A 24,192-nucleotide genomic window follows, 5' to 3' on the forward strand; every position below is an offset into this window, starting at 1 on the left:
AGCTAATCAAGGAGACTGCTAAGGTTCCTTAAGGTTTCATATGGTTCTAGAACAGTTCTAAGACAGTTGTAGCTAAAACAAAGCTTTTAAAATAGGAGTGTAGTAAAGTAGAATGAAAGTTATGTAAGCCATCCTCTAGTCACAGAACACCTAAGCATATAACAACCTCTCGCCAATCTTGATTTATCTTATACATTAAGCAGGGTTGGTATGAGTTAGTATTTGAAGAAATACTCAAGCATTCCAGAATTTTAGTCGCCTTTTAGGGGAGATTAGTGGCACAAAAATTTAATAAATAAATATTGTAGTGTGGGAAGTGGAAAAAACATGCTGAAAACATCTGGAAGAAAACAATGGCAGAACATTTCTGTAATACTGCCAAGAATTATCTAAATGCCATCACTAGGATTTGAACTCAACTAGATTACCTTAAAGTTCATCTTTCAGATTCAAAAGCTGGAATATTTTTCTTTTGTAGAATAGAGTAAAATGTTATCAACTGGAAGTACTCCCAGACATTTTGCTCTGTACAGGACATAGGATCTCTCCCACAATATCCATATTCGGATAAAATTGTTTTGATACAGAAAATTTTAAATGCCTACTTCTGGCAGTCAATAGCACAATTATCATAGCTAATAATTGCTTTTTGAGATATCTACCATTAGCTGCCTCAGGTAGTCATATCAATTTTCTGAATTCAGTTTTCCATTGTTCTTCATTTTTATTTTGGGATCCCTTTGAACTCATGTTAAAATTAAAAAGCAAGAGTATGAATTCAGAATTTCTTAACTGGTAATGAGAAATTTAGCTTGCTGTGTAACTGGAGTAGGAATAATGCTTGTTTAAGAAGAAAAATACTTAATCAGATCAGATCAAAGTCTATTTTGTCCAGCAAAATTCCACGAATGCCCACTAAAAATTAGTGTTGCAGTGTTGCATTGTACTTTTGGTAAACATACCTGCTTAATGATTCTTAATCTTCTATTTTTCAGCAGCATATGTAATTCAAGACTACCCATGAACAAGAAAAAGGGAACCCAAGAGTTTAAACTATACGGAAAAGAAAATCATTTGCAAATGTTAATTCCCGTGAACCACACACACAAAAAATGTAGTTTGGGTTTCCAAACTGTTTAAACCAGAATGGCTGACTGAAGGATTGTTGGCATGATATTCACACTTTTTTTCTTCAATCAGAAACAAGAATGACAAGATGAAATCCTAAACCAAGGTAGGACAATTCTTCATTGATAACTGCTATACAGGTAGTCCTCGTTGAACAATGACACATTCAGAGATCATTCAACATCACAATGGCACGGAGCAAGGAAGATTTACAACGGGTGCTCATGGTTGCAGCTGTTCCAATGTCCCTGCAGTCATGTGATGACTCATAATTTTGACGGTCACAGTGTTCTGTAGTCACATGATTACCATTTGGTATCTTTGCTGTTGACTTCTGATGAGCAAAGTCAATGGGGAAGCAAGCCGATCACAAATGGGGGATGCCATGACAGCAGACAATTCATCTAACAAGACTGTGGATTCAAGTCCTGCCTTAGCCATCAAAGCCAGTTGGGTGACTTTGGGCCAGTCACTGTCTCTCAGCCCCTCACCTCACAGAGTTGTTGTTGGAAGGAAAACAGGAAGTGGGGGTACGTTGGATATGTTCACTACTTTATTTGTAAAAATAATAAAGGTGGGATACAAGCAAATAAATGAGACTGTCATAAATGCTGTTGACACATTCATGTGATATGCTTTACAACCATGTCACTTAGCAATGCAGTTGTTAGTCCCAATTACCATTTTTAAGCAAGGATTACCTATATCTGCAATGAGAGCCAGTTTGGTGTAATAAGTCAAGGAACTAGGCTAGAAGCAGAGAGACCAAGTTATATTTCTGCCTTAGGAATGAAGCCATCTAGGTCAGGGGTCCCCAACCCCTGGTCTGTGGACTGGCACCGGTCTGCAGCATGCCAGCAAACGGGCCGCACAAACAAGCAAAGCCCCATCGGCAGGATTCAGGCAGTACACAAAACCACACCCCCTCTGGTCCACAGAAAAAACCTTTCTCCACGGCACCAGTCACTGGTGCCCAAAAGGTTGGGGACCTCTGATCTAGGTGACCTTGGGTCAGTCACTTTCTCTCAGCCCTGTACAGAAGGCAATAGCAAACCATTTCTGAAAATCTTGAGAAAACTGCAAGGACCAAACCAGGTAGTCACCAAGAGTCAACATTAACCTGAAGGCTTAGTTCCCTCTAATAATCTGTAATGAATTCCACAATTGAGTCCCCTTGTTGATATGGGTAGAAGTAGGGAGTGTATTAATCAGTTAAGCTTTTTTTAAAAAAATGTTTCTGACTTGAACAAGTTTTGATTATTGTTTTAAAACTCTGGCTGCTTGAAAGCTCTCCTACTTTAATGAAGACCTGCCTATATTGTACAAAGTATCTATTGAAGCATCTCTTATCTTTTCCAGAGATTATAGAGAGCGGCTTCTCTTCTTGACATTTTTTTTCCCTGTGGAGAGATTGCCATTGCAACTATGCACAAGGGGTGTTTTATTCTCTTGGGGATTTAAAACTCGGTTTCTATTGATTTTATGTATTGTTAAATTTTGTGACCACAATTTCAATTTTATCTGTGCAGTTCTGACTGATTATCTAGGTCTTAGAAAGAATAATATTTAAAATTATTTTTATACAGGTAGCCCTTGATTTACGACCATAATTGAGCTTGGACTTATATTGGAAACCTGCAAAAAAAAAAAAAGTCCGAAATTGTGGTTACATGTCTGTGGGACGCTGGAAACATCTGAAATGGTGAGCTGGTTGTCAAGCACCCAAAATGTGACCACATGACTCTGCACATGTATGTGTTGATTTTGAAAATGGGTAGTAAATAGCCTTTATTGGAGGGGGGGAGAAAACATCATAAATCAAGGGCTACCTGCAGTGAAACATGCCCAATTAAGCACTTTCTGTGAAACTCTTAATTTGCTGTTGTTGAAGATCATCGTTTCAATCATCCTGAAGAAAAGAGAATTTTGTGGCAGCTGCAAATTTGCTTAAAGGAAGAAATATATTCTTGCTTTAAAATGTTAAAAATGCCAACAGAACACTTTTAATAGCTTAATTTAATGTTCAACCATAACGTATGGAACACAAATCAAGGTCACATAACTATTTTGTCACATAAACATGCAAGAAAAAAGTGCATCAAAATTTGGTGAAGTCTTTAGCATTTACATTCCATAATGAATAAAGATGATATTGTAATTTGTTTCAAGTGACTGTTTTCTTTTTGTAATGCCAGTTGTATTTGTCAAAATACATCACAATACAGTTACGTGCAGAATTGAATAATGTGCATTGAGTGTGGTAACATTCTTGTATACATATTCATAAGAATATAAAACTATATCAAAACAAAATTAAATGTTGTATGCCTCCTTTGAAAGTGCCATTTAATGAAGTATGAAATAATGGGTTCGTGTATTCTTTCATTTTTTGAAAGACCGAAAGCATGAAAAATACATAAAAACCTACAATGCATCCAGTTTAAATCAACATTTCTTAAACCAGTGTCCGTCAGATGTTTAGTACTACAAACCCTTCACCAAGCCAGTAAGGAAGAGAAGGCCAGATACTTTTTTCGAAGTCTATTTCAGACAAATCAACCTGAATAATGAATTAGCTAATGATAATTTCAATAGTAAGATATAGTTGCATACATTTGTTTAAAGATAATCCCTGGAACTATCACAAGATTTTCCTGAAAAGTGCAAACTTCTAAGTCACCTGTAGTTCTCCTCGAATATTTACGGTACCAGTAGTTTAGAAAAATCCAAATACTTATTAGCAGAGTAAGCAATCAGGGCAAGATCCTTCAAGTGTGGCTATACAACTTCTAGAATTCCTTATTCCTGAGTATCACTAGTAAAATTTTTGGAGTTAGTGTTCAACTAGAGGGTTACAAGCTCACCATATCTGTTATTGTCTATTTATTGATTCATGAATGCCAAACATAATATATAGTTGTAATGTCAACTATGGAACTATTTGATTTCTTAATTTTAGTTGAGCATGACCATGACCTGAGCTATTTACTCTGAGATAAAATGTGTTCTTAACATCAAGTTATGTAATATTCACTTTTGGATTATTCCATATTTTGTCAAGCAGAAAGAAGATTTCCCTTCTATCTCCCCCCACCCCCATCAATTTATAATTGCTTTGATAGCTTTCCCAATAAAAAATAGTACATCATTTTAGGGGGGAAAAATTGGCAGAGACTTGTCTTGTTCATTTCCTTAACAGGAAAAGTTTGAAACTCACAAGATGTAAAAATTAATGGGGGAAACTTTTTGTAAAAGCAGTAGGTATTCATTTCAGTCACCAAACATAAACTGATCAGAAGAAAATGACTAGGATTCCATGAAAACACCAGTTCATATTATGGAATGCTGAAAAACAGCATTAAACCTTGACCTGACAAGTGCATTTCCTAAATCATATTAAACACATACATATTGCACATAAATATATCTGCCTTTGGCATCTTCCCTTCACTATAATTAAACAAAAAATGCATCGAAACATGTAACAGCAAATGTTTAGATTTTTTTACTTTATGAAACCTGCATAATAAAATCAATATAAATATTCAACACCATGCAGACACAAAGAAGACATGTACAAAACAAGCAAAAGCTGATGTCATTTAAGAAAAAAGCAGAATTTTGTTACCATCCATCAGTTCATAAATATAAAGTGTATTTATTTGGCTTTCATTCAGAGCACAAAAGTTGCTTAACTCCTGTCTTTAGCAAAAGGCTAGCTTTTGCATTTTTGCTTTGTCCTCTAATTATGTACAACTATTGTCAGTCATTAAGCAATGTGACATCCATTATAGCCTAACATAATCAGCAACAGAATGGATTTGCTGGACACTAGTATGGTTGGTGATACTTTACTAATTTAAAAATTCTCTCCAGGATCATGTCCAATTCCAGTCATGTCCAATTCCAACTAGGAAGTCACTTTTCTAAGCAGAGTGTTTTATAGCTATATTTAACTAGTTAGATACTACCATAAGTTTCAAGGAGCTGTTGAAAAGTGTGACGAAAGGAAGAAAGTTGATAGTATATAAAGCAGAGGTGGGGAACGATGGTCCTTTTATGTGGACTTCAACTTCAGCATGGCTGGCTCAGGAATTCTGGGAGTTGAAGTCCACAAGTCATAAAAGGGCCATCGTTCTCCACCTCTGGTCTAAAGCAAATCTCCATGGAAATTATGGTCTTTGGTCAGCATTTGACACTTCTTTGTAGTCTAGTATCTCGAAATAGAGGAGGAGCAAATGTCAAAAATGATAACACCAATGTGCTCTAATAAAAACCATTTAAAAACATTTCTGTTGTTTTATTGTTTTGAAAGCTCCAGTTAGCATTTTGACCAAACCTAATGATATAGTCTCTTACTATAAACAAAAAAGAGCCTTTGAGCCTGCCTAAGATTTGAATAGATTTGACAGCAAATTGTCCTCCCTCTTCCTTCTACAGGCCGTAGTGTAAACTTACATTCAGTTGCAGTGGAGAGCAGCATGTGATTACGGAGAGAAGCATTGTTTTCCCTTTACAAAAACTTTTGAATAATATTATGAGGCTGCAACCAGCCCACGTTAAAAGGTCTTTAAAATGACATTAGGACATCGTGTTCTTGCACGCTGGTGTAAAAAGGTTGACCAAAAAGAAACGAATGTAAACCAGGTTTGAGCTTTTCGGCAAAAGCCATTATTATGTTAAGATCGCCCTCTGCTGTTAAGTCCAGGTCTATCTTCAAGCTGCGAAGAGCTTTAAAAGGCTTTTTGCCTTTTTGCCTGTAAGTTGGAGAACAAAGATGTGGTGAACCGGAAAACTTTAAAGCTATGTCAAGATACAAGAGAGCCAACCCCATTGTTCCCTTTAAGTTTACAACTCACGTATCATCTTCGATGTACTTGATGAGAGTTAAGGCTTTTCTGTGAAGGACTAAGAGGAACTGGGCAAGAAACACACTCCTTAGAGACAACCCAGGCTTCAAATGAAAGACCTGTTAAAAATGGGCACAAACGAAAATCGCACCATGAAAAAAGTCTCCTTTAACTAGAGTTCCCTTAGTGTTCTCCCATTCTCCTGCATATATTGCCTTCATTTTATTTATTTTTATTACACTTATAAACTGTTTTTAAAAAATATTTTGGTCCAGATCTGCAATAAATCAAAACAAGCACGACCGATCTCCTGGGATTATGAAATACTTGGAGAACTGCCCAGCCTTGCTTGATGTACCCTAAACACATTACATATTTTCTAAAATTACTCTTTTCATGAAAAATTATGCAAAAAGGATATTTAATAAGTAATATGCCATATTGTTCGTTTTAATTAACTGAAACATAGTTACCTGATCCAAGAAAGCTTTTACTAATGTATCTTGGTGCTGAACATCTTGGAAAACATTCCTGCAGAAATACAGAGGAACAAAATAAAGCATAAAAACAGAAAATTCTGGAACGTTGGAGACTATTTTAACTTGCAAAAAAGAAAAAAGAAAAAAAAGGCGAACGAGGGAGGAGATGATAAAAGCGGTTAAAAAAAATCATGCACAATAGGGAGCAATCCGGCCAGAAGTATTGACCTCTCTCAAATCACTAGGACCAGGAACCATCCAAGGAATTTAAATGTAGGAAGATTTAGGGACAGACAAAGAAAACTCTTGTTCACATAGCAACAGAATGTACTGTTGGAATTCATTACAAGAAAAAGTGATGGCTGTTAATCTGGAAAGCTTTAAAAAAAAAGGGTGAAATAAATTCACAGAGAACAAATCTATCAGGGATTAGAAAAGAAAAAAAAAAGATCCTGCCCTGTTATCTCATTGGGACAGGGAGATTGTTCTTGGGAGGGATGAGTAAGGACATCAGAAGTGATTGCCAGGAGTTATATATTTCTAGCAGCGTTACCCAAGGCCGGAAGGTAATCCCAGCTAAACCAGACACCATCAATAATGAAAGATGCTGGAGGTGAATGATCCCCCTTAGCGACCACAGCAAAGCCGTCTGTCACACTGCAAGAGAAAGTAATGGGAAGCCCCTCCCACATTTTACCAAAAACCACGTGCACAAAGTGCATGGAGTCCTCGACTTACAACAGTTCATTTAGTCACCGTTCAAAGTTACAACGGCACTGAAAAAAAGTGGCAATGACCGTTTAGCGACCGTTGCAGCATTCCCATGGCCGTGTGATCAAAATTCAAAGGCTGGGCAATTGGCTCATATTTATGACGGTTGCAGTGTCCCGGGGGGGTCATGTGATCACCTTCTGACAAGCAAAGTCAACGGGGAAGCCAGATTCGCTTAACAACCATATTACTAACTTAAGGGATTCACTTAATAACTGTGGCAAGAAAGGTCGTAAAATGGGGCAACATTCACTTAACTGTCTTACTTAATGTTGGGCTCAACTGTGGTCGTAAGTCGAGGACTGCTTGTAAAGTGTTTGAAAATACAGTGCTAGATGATGGGCCCCCTCAAGTTTGATGGCATTCAATAAATTACTAAAGAAGAGCTAGGGATATTTTAGAGTTTTAAAAGTGTTTATAATAAGGTAAATTGAAGCTTCTAGAGGTTTAATTGCTGATCCTGCCATGCAAGGGCGGAAAAAAACAACCAAACTCTAGTAGAATCACCTAGCAGGTTGTTGTTAGGAGGAAAACTGGAGGAGGGAGGTGTATTAGATATTTTCTTCACCTTGAGTTATTTATAAAAATAATCATAATAAAAGTGAGATACAAACGATTTTCGTTCGTTCCGCCGGGACCTGAAGACCTGGCTCTTTGAGCTTTCCGGCCAGGACTGAGAACTTTTAATCTTTTAACTTATTGTAATTGGGTTTTTAAATCAGAGTTATAGGGGTTTTAGATTTTTAATCAAGGATAATTTAATCTATTTTAATTGTTATTGACTTTTTGTATTGTATGTTGTTTTAATCGCCTTGTGAACCGCCCTGGGTCCTACGGGAGAAGGGCGGTATATAAGTTCAATAAATAAATAAATAAATAAATAAATAAATAAATAAATAAATAAATAAATAAATAAGGAAAATAAGAAACATGAATGTGGAAACGCTCAATATAATGTAAGATGAAATGGGTTGTCTACATATTATTGATTTCAATAACTGGAACTGGACAATTTGATAGGGAACCTGCGAAACTGTTGAACGAAATCAAAGAGGTTGTTAAGGATGAATGCAGTAAGAGATTGCCAAAAATCTCTTTTTAGAAAACAACAAAATGGTTGTAAGTACAAACAGAAGAAATTGCCAAGAACAGAAAAGCCAAAGATCTAGGGAAGAAATTTAACAAACATTTCAGAGAACTAAAGGAGACAGACATGACAAAACATATCTCATGACCATATATTGGAAGGGAGCAGTCTACATAACAATACCAAGGGGGAAAAAGGACATTTAATAAATTGTACAAATTATCACACCATATCTTAATTTTACAAGCTAGCAAAACAGTATTTAGGATTATCCAAATCAGATTGGCGCTTTACATGGAAAGGGAGATTTCAAGCTGGTTTTAGAAAAGGTAAAGAAGGAAATTATTGCTAATACATGTTGGATAATTCAGAAACCAAGCGAGCATGGTTTTAAAACTGAGGAAAGAAACATAAATAACCTGCACTAGGCTAGTAGTATTATTCTGATAGCTGAAAATATAAATAAGCTCTGATAAAGTCAAGCAGAATGGAAAAACAGAGCTAAGATTAAATATAAAGAATAAGCCAATTATAACAAGCAGAGTAGCCAGCATTATAACTGAAATGAAGACACTGATAGATAACTTTTTCCTTGATAATCAACTATCAATGGGAGATAGATATAGACAGACAGATATGAAAAGGATAGAGACAGTACATCTGAAGCATGACGACCACCAACATAAAAATGCAGATCTATATTCAAATGTCTGCTGTATTTACTCACAAAGGACAGTACCAACGAACTTTTTGTAAACTCCATAAAAATACATACAAGTCAGGAGTAAAACTTTCATCTGTATAGATGATGGTATCTTGAGGCATTTCTTCATCCAAAGTAGCTCTCCAAAATGCCGTTAGTTCAGATCTCATGTACCTTCGTTGATTGTAAATGTGTTCGTGGCATGGAGGCATCTGTTTCACTGTGTTAACATCTACGTCTATGTGTGTGGTAGGGTATGGGGCATACATCACTTGGCGGAAAGGCAACACAAAGCTTCCAGTCACATCCTGCCCCAATAAAAGTTTCAAAAATTAAACACGCAAGATATCATTTGGAACATAACATACACGTATCCCATTTTTCAAGAGGCAACTGGAGTTTCTTGTTTGTCTTTGAGGATGTTTTGCTTCTCACCCAAGGAGCTTCTTCAGTTCTGACTAATGGAAGGATTGATATTCCTTGCATAAAACAGCCACTTCATAAACGCACGGCACGACATAGGAGAACAAACCCATTAGGACAACATTCAGCAGTCCATCTGCATTTGAAAGACAAAGGCCACTCTTTTGAAGACAGCAAAATCCATATTCTTGGACAGAGAGGACTGTCTGAAAGAGGGTCAAAGAAACCATCTACATTAAAACTGAATAGCCCTGTCTCAACAGAAGGGGAGGGATGCAATCTCCTGTTTACAACACAATCCTTTCAGCAGTTCCAAAAAAGGTTCCACACCCATTTGCATTATTCAGGTGACCCGGAGGCACAGATAAACCTCCAAGTGGCCTCAATGACTCTCAGAAAGAGTGCTAATGACCAGTGACTTCAAGGAATATAAATCCTTCAATTCTCCACCATTCAATCAGAACTGAAGAAGCTTCTTGATGAGAAGCGAAATGTCTTCAAGGAAAAAACAAAGAAATAAAAGTTGCCTCTTGAAAAAGCACCTTTTAGACAATCACGACCTGGATAACTGCAAATCTCCATAGATGTAACGTACAAATGAATGTCACTGTTTGCTTTAATAGAATTAAAGCGGTCCGTCAAAGTTTAGCTTCTGCCCTGACAATATTCAAGATTTAATTTCAATGTTTAATTATATGCATTGGTACTCAATATGAAACATATTTCAATTCCATGGGATTTGATTGCTAGTTCTTGGATTTCAACTGCTGTTTCCATGCACATTACTGAACACAAAACATGTATCTTCTGAATAAACATTGCAGTATTAAATACAGGAGTCGAGTCAACTGAGCTTTGCATTTATTAATCTGGTTCTTCACAAATCTTAGCTACTCCTACGTCGTCAATAAGTGACTGAAGACTCTTCATTCACATTGTATGTGTCAAACTGCAGTGGCTTTACAGAAAATCACAATGTGTGTAGATCACAATGGAAACATTGGGACTTCTTTCCAAACACACATTAATCTCAGCTCATGACTCTCAAATGTGAAGTAGACATGAATTTTTTTGTGACTCTGTACCTCAACAATGCTAGGCAGCTTTTCAGTTACAAACATTACACAGTTCTTTGAGGCAAACATACAACCTGCCCTTCTTACATCAGTAGAGTTAGAATGGTATTTTTACATTTTGTTCATTAAATTATCTGGTTTATTCCTTTTATTTTTAATGTTACAACTTTTAGAAATGAAGAATAAGAGGTCAAAATCTAAAGCAAATGAAGTTTTAGCTTTGTTCTTTGCAAGGTCAGGGTAATAATGTAATTAACAAATTAAAAATAGAAATAATTGTGTCAATAACATTCTAACTTGTGGAGAAAGTCTTCTGCATATGAGAAGGAAAGAAAAAGACGTAAAACAAGCTCAAACAAGCTATAATGTACATTAAACAAACAAAAAAAGCAGCAGGTTTTACTGATAACTTAATAATTTATGTCATTGGCATTATTTTGCTTTCTATAACTACTCTGTCACTTCATTAAAATAAATTTGTAAGTATATTCTTTTAATCTTTTACTGTTATATTTCATTATCATATAAAAATTTATGTCTAGAATTTTTCACTGCCTCCATCCACCAAGCAGGATATTTTCCACAGAAATATCACCTCGAATAGTGCAAATTTGAATAATGCTACCATTTTGTGGGATTCATAATCAGCACCAGCTGAGACCTTCCGGTATGCAGATGGAAAGAAAACAATCTTACCTTCAATAACCCTTGCACAAATAGACCTGACTCATACTTAAAAGAGGTTTCGTTTCTACAAAGGCGAGAACATTTTCGCTCTGCTGGAGTGAGAAAGAGGCACAATGTCCGTACTATCTGTAAATAAATATATATGTATATATACTGAAGTAATATAGGAAAATTTTATACACTGATAGTTCTGTTGTACAGAGACTGTGTAACTCTTGTCATTTTATAAGGTTACATTTTTATATAGGGCAGAATTACAGAACTGATTTGCAGAAGATTTTTTTATTTTTATTTTCAACTGGCCAATCTAATTTACAAGCCTGGGTTTCCAAGGGAATTCCCCATATACATACGAAGAGGGCTGAATCATGTTAGTTTTCTTGATCAAACCTTAGAATGTGGTTGTTTTGGGATAAATGTTTCCTGCCTTGAGTTCTTGAATAAAAAGCAGGATATAAATCAAATATATCAGACATGTCAAACACAAGGCCCAGGGGGGGGGGGGCGGATCCGGCCCGCGAAGTGGTTTCATGTGGCCCGCGAAGCCATCTTGGAAACAGTGAGGGAACGGCCCCCTCTGCCTTGGCCCAGAGACCCTCCTTCTGCCAGAGACCCTCAGATCTGTCCCACTCCTGCCCAGGCCCCCATAGGCACCCTTGATGCGAACGATGTAGAGCTGGCCACGCCCACCCAGTAGGCCATATGCACTCTAGCCACGCCCACCCAGTAGGCCACGCCCACCCTGGCCATACCCACCTGGCCCCCTGAGGGCAACCGCAATGCTGATGCGGCCCTCAATGAAATTGAGTTTGACATCCCTGAAATATATAAATAGTTCTCATATACATATCTTGTGCATGAATTTTCTGTATCAGATCAGAAATTTTTGAATTTCAAACTCAAGACAAAAGTTGGAAACTGCAGGCTTTTAGGTGCAAACTGAATAAATCCATTCTAAAAATTTAACTAAACAGATTTCCCCTGCAATCCTGCCTTCTAAGATTTCAATTAAAACATCCAACCTGGAAAATATTTTCCATCAACATATAGAAAACACATACCTTATTAACTTTTTCTGCGCTACTTCCTATAACAACTGAGCAGCCACAGGTTTGCAGATGTGAACTTATGGCCCTGAATATTAAGCAGAGATAAACGAAGTGATTTTTTTTTAAAAAAAGTTTTACAAGTTGGAACAAATTTTACATTATTTCAGAATCTCATTTTTTAAAAAAGTCTTTCAAAATAGTATTTGCCATTAACCTAAACTCTGAGGGGGTCACACATCTCCATTTGCAAAACAAAACCTAAAAACACATTTCCAGAGTTCATATAAAGTTCAACTTATAACAGTTCCTTTAGCGACCGTTTGAAGCTATAACGGAACTTGTCACTTCATATGACCGTTTTTCACTCTTATGACTGTTGCAGCATCCTCATGGTCATGCGATCAAAATCCAGATGATTGGCAACTGACTCATATTTATGATGACTGCAGCGTCCCAGAGTCATGTCATCACCTTTTGTGACTTGCTGGGAAGTCACATTCGCTTAACAACCGTATTGCCAACTGAACAACCATGTCAAGAAAGGTCATAAAATGGGGCAAAACTCACTTAACAACTGCCTCACTTAGCAACAGAAATGTTGGGCTCAACTGTACCCATAAGTCGAGGACTACCTGCATAGAAGGAAAAAAAATAGCTCACCATATTCTTGAAGACTCACATTTCACTGAATTCAACTCTTACTAGGCTGAGGTTCATAATATCCATGAACAAATTTCATCTATCAAAAAGGACCTCAGAAATTAGCCTGATTCTAACTTTCCATTTCTTTGTGGGATCTTCCCCCAACAGAAAGCAAGCACAAAGCAAGAAAACCGCAAACCCCATTTAGTTGTTATTGCTTCTCTTCACAAATGCCATTTAGTGTGTCCCCCTTTAAATTTGAGATATCCTATCCAAATTTCCATGCAGGTAGTCCTTGACTTATGACTCATCACTTAGTGATTGTCTGAACTTTTGACATACCTACCTGAAGGTTACTTACGATCCAGATTCAAAGGTCTGATTGTTTTCCCCCCCGCCCTTCCCCATTCAAGGTCACAGGACGGCAGTTCAGGAATTTACAACCATTTGCCGTGTCCTGCAGTCACAACATTTTATGGTATTTTTGCCAAAAAAAACCCATAATTTACTTCTTGCTTTTGGCAAAAAGCACCCATAGCAAACTATACGCTCACTTAATAACTGTGGCGATTCACTTAACAACCTCCACAAAAAGGTTGTAAAATTTTACAACTGTTGGAGGAATTACAACCATGATGGGCAGGCTCCGTTATGGTCATAACTCAAGGACTAACTATATTTATAAGTCTTGTGTGCTTAAAAAATTATCATTTTTTTAAAAAAAAGTAATTTAGGCTTTCTTTAAAAACCTGCTTTAAGTATCTCATATTTGTAACAAAAACTAATCAATAGACAAGTCCCCTCTCAGCTGGGCCTACCATTAAGTCTCCACTATCAATGGATTTTCACAAAAGTATAAAAAAAACGGAACATACTTAAGTAGGAAACTTTCATGACAACTGTCACCAATGTCATCATCACTAAGCACGGTATCACGTATCTGGAATATAATGAAAACAGGAACAGGATTCAGTTGTTAGGAAAACCACAGATATGAACATATCAAAAGTGGTTTTTATTTTTGAAAAGGCAAAGAGAGTTATTGACAGCATAGCAGTATTATTCTTCCATCTATATGCACACTATTCAATACAAGTGATGAAGCTTCCAGGATAGGAAGTGAAATGTCTTTTTCTTCTTTTTCCTCAATAAAATCAGTCCAGTTGCCCTTTCACAAATAAAAACCACTTTTGATACAACTATGACCTGGATGACTGAGAATCTTTTCACAGACACAGGTATGGACATATTATTTGACTACAGTGAGCATTTAAAAGATCTCGACAACTTTCAAAAAATTCTCAGCGCAATAGCACTTAAGACTTACATACTTACTACAGTGCTTTACAGCCCTCTCTAAGCAGTTTACAAAGTCAGCATATTGCCCCCAACAATCTGGGTCCTCATTTTACAGACCTCGGAAGGATGGAAGGCTGAGTCAACCTTGAACCGGTCAGGATCGAACTGCTAACTGTGGGCAGAGACAGCCTGCAATACTGCATTCTAACCACTGCGCTACCTGGGCTCATAGAATGTTAAAAAAATAATACACTGCTGCCAGCATCAATAAGTATTTCTGTCAGTCTAAGAAGCATACTATTAATCCGATCTCTCATTCAAGCCATTTTTTAGTTTCTGTCTTATCAAATGTGATATTCTAACCCTTTTTCACCAACACAGGATAAAACTGGACATCTATGTTGGAACATGGATAGATTGCCAGGAGGGAGATACTGCAGTGAAGTTTAGGAACTCTTTAGGAGTTCCTAGAGTATATTTTTAATGAGGCAGATCACTTTAGTTTGGCAAGATTTCTGTTTATGGGTGTGGAATAACGAAAGAAACTGCTTAGAAGAAACTCAGCATGCCTTTCTTGGTTTCTTGGAGCCTGACATCATCCTACATATTCACATGTTCAAAGGCAGACTAAAAATGGCAGCTAGTAATATTCAAGAAGACAAAAAACAAAGTGGTGGAGATTGTATCACTGTACTCTTATTGGCAGTGTAAACAGTCCGTTGTTGCCTTCTTTCATATTTTTTTAAAAAAGTTTCCAATCTAGTTAATAGACTTGGAATTCTCAAGAGGTCTACCACCAAAGGATTAACCAGATTTGAACCTGGCTTAGTTTCAGAGATAGTCAGCCACCTGCTGGGACTTTAAATCTACACATTCTACATTTCTAAGCAGGCAGAGGTATAAATTGTTCCATCACCCATTAATATTTACCTAAATAGAATTCAAAATACAGGTAGTTCTTGACTTATGACCATCCATTTAATGACCGCTCAAATTTACAGTGACACTGAAAAATGTGGCTTATGATGGGTTTTGCATACTTACAACTGTTGCATCCCCGTGGTCACGTGATCAAAATTCAGCTGGCATGTTATTTTGGGCAGTTGCAGTGTCCTGAGATCTCACCTTTTGTTTGCGATTCGGATAAGCAAAGAAAACGGGGAAGCCAAATTCATTTAACAACTGTTACTGACTTAACAGCTGCAATGATTCACTGAACAACTGTGGCGAGAAAAGTGATAACATTCACTTAAGAACGGTCTTGCTTTATTGGGCTTAAGTGTGGCCAACAGTCGAGGACTACCTGTGGTAAAAAGAACAAAAAGAAGCCAGGAGCTTCCTTTCATGCTGTGCATATGTCTGGGTGTGTATGCATTTGTGCGTATGTGCCTGTTGTCAAGTAGGTTTTTGATCCCTGGTGACTGCCAGGATTAGTTCCTGCACTTTTCTTGGCTTTTGACGAGCCCTGGCGGCGCAGTGGTTAGAGTGCAGTACTGCAGGCCAACTCTGCCGACTGCCAGCAGTTCAATCCTCACCGGCTCAAGGTTGACTCAGCCTTTCATCCTTCCGAGGTCGATAAAATGAGGACCCAGATCGTTGGGGGGGCAATATGCCGACTCTGTAAACCGCTTAGAGAGAGCTGTAAATCACTGTGAAGCGGTAGGTAAGTCTAAGTGCTGTTGCTATTTTGGAATCAGCTTCTTCCTAGGGCTGACAGGGAATGACTGGTGCAAGGTAACCAAGATGGGACTAGAACTCACAGTCTCCTGATTTCTAAGCCTCGTGTCTTAACTGCTACATCAAGCTGACCCTCCTCCTTTCATAATGGGTTTTCAGATCAAAGACTTACATCTATTTCTTCCGGAACACTGTGTGATTTCATGGATGATAGGAGTTCCATCACGGGAATAACCTCCCCTGTCAGCATGGGAATAATACTCTGGCCCTGTAGAGTAAATACAAGTTTTCTTTCAATAAAGTAGTTGAATCTAAACAAAATTGTAAGAAAAGACTATTTAGAGGGTAAACGGTTTTTGAAGGGGAAAAAAAAGAGAAATTACAGGTAATTTTGAAAAACTAATTTTCAGATTCATTCTAAAATCGTCAAAGAAATAGAAAATCAAGAGGGCAAATGGATAAGGTTTTGACTCAGTCGGTTAATGAAATTGAACTTGTATTGATGTAATTTGATCCAAGGATGGAAGCAAGCTAAAAATATGAAATGTAATTAATATATAATTGTACATAGTTAAGAGATTACAAAAAGAAATGTTTTATGCTTCATTTCTTATTCAATATAATGTAATAAATCTCAACTAAATATAACTTAACATTGATTTTGGCAATTCTTTTTCTGATAGATGAATGACACGGGAAAATCTTTTGACAAATTGTTCTACTTTGTTAGGAAATGGCCACTCTTAAAGACACTCCCAATTCATCTCATTTGTTTCTGTGGAATAAAAATATTAATTTCTTACTTGATCTTCCACTCTTTCTGCACCTTCCATAATAGACTTCTGGAAATGTTCTTGTCTTTCCTAAAAGAAAACATTATTCACAAATAAAGACTGTTTACTTTTACATGCAAATTTTGACATTACATCAATATGATTTTATAAAAAAACAACTCATCATTCACATTTTATTTTGTCCCTCCTTCGGCATCCTTTGATGATTCTATTCAACGATTTCTTCAATATTAGTGTAACTCTTGTCCAGTGGCAAATTAATCATGGGGAATTGGCTGTGGTGACTTGTAGACCCTCTACGGCAGGGGTGTCAAATTCTCAACGTCACGTGACATGTCGCAACGCATTGAGACTTTTTTTCCATTGCCAGCAATGGGGTGGGCATGGTTTCGGCATGACGCATCTGGTCCGCGGGCCGGCAGTTTGACACCCCTGCTTTACAGACCAGGTTTCCCTGCTGCTAGACCAGGGGTAGGCGACCTCGGCTCTTTTATGACTCATGGACCTCAACTCCCAGAATTCCTGAGCCAGCTTGGCTGGCTCAGGAATTCTGGGAGTTGAAGTCCATGAGTCATAAAAGAGCCGAGGTCGCCTACCCCTGTGCTAGACCAACAAATTATATGCCATACTGATTTTCATGTTTAGTGAGATTTAGGAGAGTTCTCACCCAAAATATCTGATCAGCACCAACTTAGCTCTTTTCTAACAGGAAGACTTTTCTTATTGGCTATAGGAAACTATATACTATATAGTTCTAAGCAAGATTATGTCAGATGGTACGTATTAGTTACACATATGTAATGAACTTCGATTACTTTTTTCAAGAATGACTGTATATTTTTTGTTAATCAGTTGACACTGCAATTCTGGGTAGCCAATATAGCACTACTATAAAATAAAGCAAAATAAAATCAAAATTAATGACAAAAAACCCCACAACTGAGGCCAGCCTGCCATCCTATAGAACACCAGATCATTACAGTGGGCTATGTGTTCTTAAATATGACCCGACGGATTATTATTTCACCTTTTGAAACCCTGTATTGGTTCCACATCGATCATTCTTGAATAAACCTATGTAAATTAAAAGTAGAATCTCTTTTAAGTCAATCTCAGTTCCCGGTGGTTTCTTGAACATGGTTTATTAATGCATTTTACCAGTCTACCACTCTACACTGAGATTTCCTGGTTATCTTCCCCCAAGTCCTAGCCAGATCTGATCTGGCTTGCTTTTATGAGAACACCCAAGGTCAGCTGAATGCTGATGAAATTAATTATGATAAACAAGTTTCACTGGTTTCATTTGTTTACCATAGTATGACTAAACCTCTGGACTCACTAAATTATGTTTATTTTTAGAATGGAGGATATCAGAACACCAAAGACAAAATAAGCAAGAGCTCGGTCTGGTTTTTTTGGTATGTGTGTCCTTTGTAGAACTTGTGATATTTTAACATTTGAGAAAAGGCAGATCTTCTGACCTAAACTGTTTTAACAAGTAGAAATATTACAATGGAGTATTAGAAGTAATTTCAATTAAAAACAACAACCACCTACCTTATGCATCCATATCCTTCCTTTCCTTATAATGTGTGTCAATCTATCGACACACACTCTGTGCAGGGGAAGGTAGAAATTAAGCTCGCTCTGTGGAAGTATTATTGATAATCCATATGTACTTCGGTCTCCATTCCAGTTCCCATCGAAAATTAGAGACACGATAATGACTCCTTTCTCAGATAAAACAAAAAACTTCACGTCGATTGCACTGCTCTCGGCATTTCGAAGTATTTCTCCATTGAGCGTGTGATTGGCAAGGAATGTTATTTCTCCATCACCGAGAAGCTGCTGCTCTGTTTTTGGAGCCCAAATATGTCTGACTCTGGGACCAAGAATATTATCCCAATATGCAAATGTGGCAGCTAGTAATGGTGATTCTCCACTCAGTGCAATTTGTGTCTTGGCAACAGCAGGCGAAGGAGGGGGACAGAGGCCAGACATGACGATTGCGGCAGTCACATTATTGAAACCTAAAAAGTGTGTGCTGAAAAGGAAGCAAAACAAAATAGTTCATACCAAGCATCTCAATGCCCTAATTCAGGGGTGTCAAACTGCCAGCCAAAGGGCCGGTTGCATCACGCGGAGGCCACGCCTACCACAGCTCCAGCAATAATAATAATAAAAAAAGTCGTGTTATGTGGCAACACGTCCCGTGACGCGGCTAGTGTGACACCCGTGCCCTAAATCTTGAAGTGCAATTTTTAATATAGATATGTAGATTGATGTGTAGATAGCAAATAATTTAAAATTGATGTGTAAATAGCAAAGTTCATGATAAAATATTACTTGAGATTCTTACTTTACTTCTAGGCTTTGCAACTATCCAGTTTGCAGGCTTCAAAAAAAAAAAAAGCAAAGTTAGTCCTTACTTAGTGACTGCCTGGTTCAGCAACTAGTCAAAGTTATGTTGCCCCAAAAAATAACTTTATGAACAATACTTGCATTTATGATCTTTGCAGATTCCCCCGGTCATGTGACCACCATTACAATTAGTATATATTGTTCTGTTCCCGACTTGGTTTCCCCTCCCCATCAGAGTGGGAAGTTTGCAGAAGAAGGGAGAGTAAGCAGGCACATTAATGGAAAATGCATATCAAAAGCTATGCGGTAGCACTAGCAGATGTAGCATGCTACACAAAAGACCTGGTATATTCCACATTCTATACCTGCTTATTGTCTTGCAATTCCCTTTTCTCCAATCTTTCCATGGGGGGGGGGTGCTCAGGCACAAGAGAGATTGCTTATAGAAATCACTTCATTTTTTTCTCTCTCACCCCTGGGGCTGAGACTGCTTAAACAAATGAGAGGTTCTTAATGTCCCAGCTTCTGCTTTCTCTCAAACAAAAATCAGTAGCGGTATAAAAATTATTCAGCTTATCAAACTGTTGGAAAAAGCCTATTTATAAACTCAATATCAGTCAACTAATAAAAAAACATGAAGAAAAGAGAATTTCAATATTTCAATAGTAAGTACATAAAACAGAGTCTTCCAACAATTGTAAAACCATTTGGGGAAAAAGCAGAGCATTTCCACTAACTTCCTTCTCTGGTGCAATTTGAAGAAAACTGCACTGTAAGGAAGTTTCGTAAGAAAATAGAAGCCTGGATTAGTCAATATGTCTCATACTTCAAGGTTGACCTTAACCTAATTAAGTAATCACATATTTGTACAGAAATCTGGCATTCCATCTAAAATATGTCTCTTTGAAAAATATTACTATTATATTAAGTTGAATGTAGTCCTGGGTGGCAAACAGGACTACCAAATCAGTAGGACGACAGAAATGAGATACAGAAAACACTCTTAGCTACCATTTAGTGGTCATGCAGATTTTTACATCCCAAATTTGGTAGCACTAAGACGTCACTGGAATTTGTGCATAACTTTTTTTAAAAATGCAAGTCAATATGTATCTACGACTACGTCAGCAAACATTGCAAAACCATTCGGCTAAAGAGACAGGATATCAACACGCTTTGAACTGGGAGATATCAAATCACAATAATGCAAACATTAAAATACATAGCAAACTAGAATAAATCATATTTAACACGATATGTCACTAGAGTCCTGTTTATATAAACTGCATTTTCATTATTATAAAATATATTGTAAAATGCTCTATGTCTTAAAGAAAAATATAACCTCCTGTCATCACACACATTCAGGGTACAGTGTCAACTTTCAACCTTCACACAATTTGAGGGGCAGAAATCAAGGCTCTCAAATACAACTGTGTACACACACACACACACCGTATTTTCCGGCGTGTAAGATGACTGGGCGTATAAGACGACCCCCTACATTTCCTGTTAAATTATAGGGTTTGGGCTATACTCGCCGTATAAGACTACCCCTCTTCCAATGCACACCAAATAAAAATTAAAAAACATCAGATTTGATTTTAATATGGTAATTTTAATTCAAATGCTTATGACATGCAGGTGCTTAGTAGGAAAACTGTCACTTATAAACATAAGGCTGTTTGTCATCAAACATGTAAACATAAAACAGTGCAAGTGGATTAAATAATAATAATAATAATAATAATAATAATAATAATAATAATAATAATAATAATAATAATAATAATAAGAAGAAGAAGAAGAAGAAGAAGAAGAAGAAGAAGAAGAAGAAGAAGAAGAAGAAGAAGAAGAAGAAGAAGAAGTTGGAGGGGACCTTGGAGGTCATCTAGTCCAACCCCCTGCTAAGGCAGGAAACCCTATACCATTTCAGACAAATGGCTGTCCAGTCTCTTCTTAAAAACTTCCAGTGTTGGAGCATTCACCACTTCTGGAGGCAGGTTGTTCCACTGGTTAATTGTTCTAACTGTCAGGAAGTTTCTCCTTAGTTCTAGGTTGCTTCTCTCCTTGACTAGTTTCCATCCATTGCTTCTTGTCCTGCTTTCAGGTGCTTTGGAGAATAGCTTGGCTCCCTCTGCTTTGTGGCAGCCCCTGAGATATTGGATCACTGCTATCATGTCACCCCTCACCCTTCTCTTCGTTAAACTACACATACCCAATTCCAGCAAACGTTCCCTATTTTCCTAATTCACTTTTTCACTTTTCCTAATTCACTCTAAAGCTTTCCCTGCGCAGAGCCTTAAGTAACACCAGCTGCCTGCAATTAGTGCAGGTTCGCATCCCACCAGGCTCAAGGTTGACTCAGCTTTCCATCCTTCCAAGGTAGGTAAAATGAGGACCCAGATTGTTGGGGGCAATAAGCTGACTTTGTAATAATGCTGCTTGGGGGTGGTGGTGAAAGCCCTAATAAACAGGCATATACACAGAATGAAGGCTATTGCTAAGCACATTGATTTGTGCTTTAAATTGTAAGCCACCCTGAGTCTTCGGAGAAGGGCAGGATATAAATGGGATTTTTTAAAAAAAAGACCAAATGGGAGATCCGCTCCAGGTTTTCCAGCCAGCCCGCCCAGTTCCTGAGTCAAATGTGTCCTTAGAGCTAAGCCGATGCTCTGGCTCCTGCCTTCCCCACCTGCCTTTCAAGTTGGGATATACTACAGCTGCTCTTCAACTTTAGAAGGAAAGATGCCCAGACCCCAGCCTGTAAAAAATCACAGACTGCAGCTTCTTCTCCAATTGGTCCCGCTTTCCCTGTGCAGACTAAATGGGAGATCCGCTCCAGGTTTTCCAGCCAGCCCTGTCCCTAAATTTTCAGCACCCGGCGTATAAGACGACCCCTGACTTTTGAGAAGATTTTCATGGGTTAAAAAGTAGTCTTATACGCCGGAAAATACGGTATATATATATATGTGGTGGCTCAGTGGGTTAGGACGCTGAGCTTGTCGAGTGCCGCATAACAGAGTGAGCGCCTGTTACTCGTCCCAGCTTCTGCCAACCTAGCAATTCGAAAGCACGTAAAAATGCAAGTATAAAAATAGGGACCACTACGGTGGGAAAGTAACAGCGTTCCGTGCGCCTTTGGCATCTAGTCATGCCAGCCACATGACCACGGAGATGTCCTCGGACAAGCGCTGGCTCTTCGGCTTTGAGCACCGGCCCCTAGAGTCGGAAACAACTAGCATGCATGTGCGGGGGAACCTTTACCTTTACATGTATGTATGTATGTGTGTGTGTGTGTGTGTGTATATATATATATATATATATATATATATATATATATATATATATATATATATATATATATATATATATATATATATATATGGAGAGAGAGAGAGAATGCAGTTGTATTTGAGAGCTTTGATTTCTGCCCTTCAAATTGTGTGAAGGTTGAAAGTTGACAAATTGTATGTGTGTGTGTATACATAATATATGAATATATAAATTGATACATTATATGTATATTCAGGCTTCGACTCAACCCTGAGAAGACTGAGTGGCTGTTCGTGCCGGCATCCCGGGAAATTCCGATTATCCCATCTCTGGCCATGGGGGGTGAGCTATTACCCCCCGTAGATAGGGCGCGCAACTTGGGGTTTTTTCTAGATTCACAGCTCTCTTTAGAAGAGCATATCGGAGCTGTGACTAGGGGGGCCTTTGCCCAGGTTCGCCTGGTGCGCCAGCTGTGACCCTATCTAGACCGGGATGCCTTGCGTACAGTCACTCATGCGCTCGTGACTTCTCGTCTAGACTACTGTAATGCTGTCTACATGGGGCTGCCCTTGAAGTCCACTCGGAGGCTCCAACTGGTGCAGAATGCAGCCGCGTGAGTTGTGCTGGGGGTTTCCCGATACTCCCATGCTACACCTTTACTCCGCGAGCTGCATTGGCTGCCGGTTGTCCTCCGGGTGAGATTCAAGGTGTTAGTAATAACTTACAAAGCCCTACATGGCATGGGTCCAGATTACCTACAGCAATACCTGCGGCCGGCGTCGACTTCTCTCCGTCCAGTGCGCTCCCACAGAGAGGGCCTCCTCAGGGTGCCTCTGATCAAAGAATGTCGATTGGTGGCCCCCAGGGGGAGAGCGTTCTCTGTGGGCGCGCCAGACCTATGGAACCGCTTGCTGGTTGAGCTCCGGACGGCCCCCGAACTTCGCTCCTTCCGGCGCGATCTAAAAACGTATCTATTTGAGCAGTCTGACCTGGTCTGATGGGTTAGGGTTGGGGTTTTAAATACGTCTTAATTATTGTTTTAACCTTGGGCATTTATTTAATCGCTTTTAACTTTTGTATCCTGTTTTGTATTTATTGCCCTGTACACCGCCCTGAGTCCTTCGGGAGAAGGGCGGTATAAAAATATAATAAATTAAATAAATAAATAAATAAATAAATAAATAAATAAATATTCATATTGGCTCCTCTAGACTTCATTTCTCTTCCTCCCAAGAAACCCACGTCTTACAATTAACTTCAGAACCAAAAGGAGAGCAGCCAATTTTCTCAGACTAAGTAGCTTTTGATTGGAAACCAGGCAGAAATGTTTGAGTCGACTCCGGTTATCATCTCTGCCAGCCCTAGTCACCAATACAGTACTGTACTGCATTTCCTTCCTATTATGTTGAAGATATTATATTCCCACCCCACCCTCCAATTTCCCATCCCCTTCTGCAATCCATATTTACTTCTTAAGCACAGCAGACACCCAGCACTTTAAAGGTTCTCTTTCGCTTTCTCCCCACCCAACCCCTCCATCTCTTTTAGTCATTTATTGGTACAGAGAGAGATCTTTCCTATAAGGGGTTCGGTCGGTTCCATAAGTTGAAAGAAAGCCGGCGATACCCCTCGAGCGCCAGTTACACCTGGGAAGCGACGACCCCCTTCAACCTCAAAAGGAGACCCGATCTCGGCTTCTAGGGCAAAGCAGTCAGACGAAGGCGCGATACCTCCTCCCCATCATCACCGCCATCTACTTACCTATGGGCGTAACTGTCCGAAGCCCGCCAAGAAACCACATCATCCCCCTCCTCCCTTTGCTAGCCATTCCCGGTTATAAACATAGCCAACCCATCGGGCCGCGCATGCGTACTTTCGGATGGTCCTGCG

General features: G+C 38.5%; 1 protein-coding gene across 1 annotated transcript; it reads right to left on the minus strand.

Annotated features, from left to right (window-relative positions):
- Positions 1 to 1,236: 1,236 nt before the first annotated feature.
- On the minus strand, positions 1,237 to 24,192 carry C9orf72 (C9orf72-SMCR8 complex subunit). The gene is made up of 11 exons (XM_081320859.1): positions 24,064 to 24,192; positions 18,223 to 18,709; positions 16,675 to 16,734; positions 16,044 to 16,139; positions 13,771 to 13,835; positions 12,266 to 12,338; positions 11,214 to 11,330; positions 9,091 to 9,326; positions 6,452 to 6,509; positions 5,988 to 6,097; positions 1,237 to 5,885 (listed from the first exon to the last, which is right to left on the minus strand). Exons 2-11 carry the CDS (start codon positions 18,664 to 18,666, stop codon positions 5,699 to 5,701), a joined length of 1,446 nt encoding a protein of 481 aa, XP_081176985.1. The 5' UTR covers positions 18,667 to 18,709; positions 24,064 to 24,192; the 3' UTR covers positions 1,237 to 5,698.

This window comes from Vipera berus, assembly GCF_964194415.1.
Source record: "Vipera berus genome assembly, chromosome: 2".
NCBI lineage: Eukaryota > Metazoa > Chordata > Lepidosauria > Squamata > Viperidae > Vipera > Vipera berus.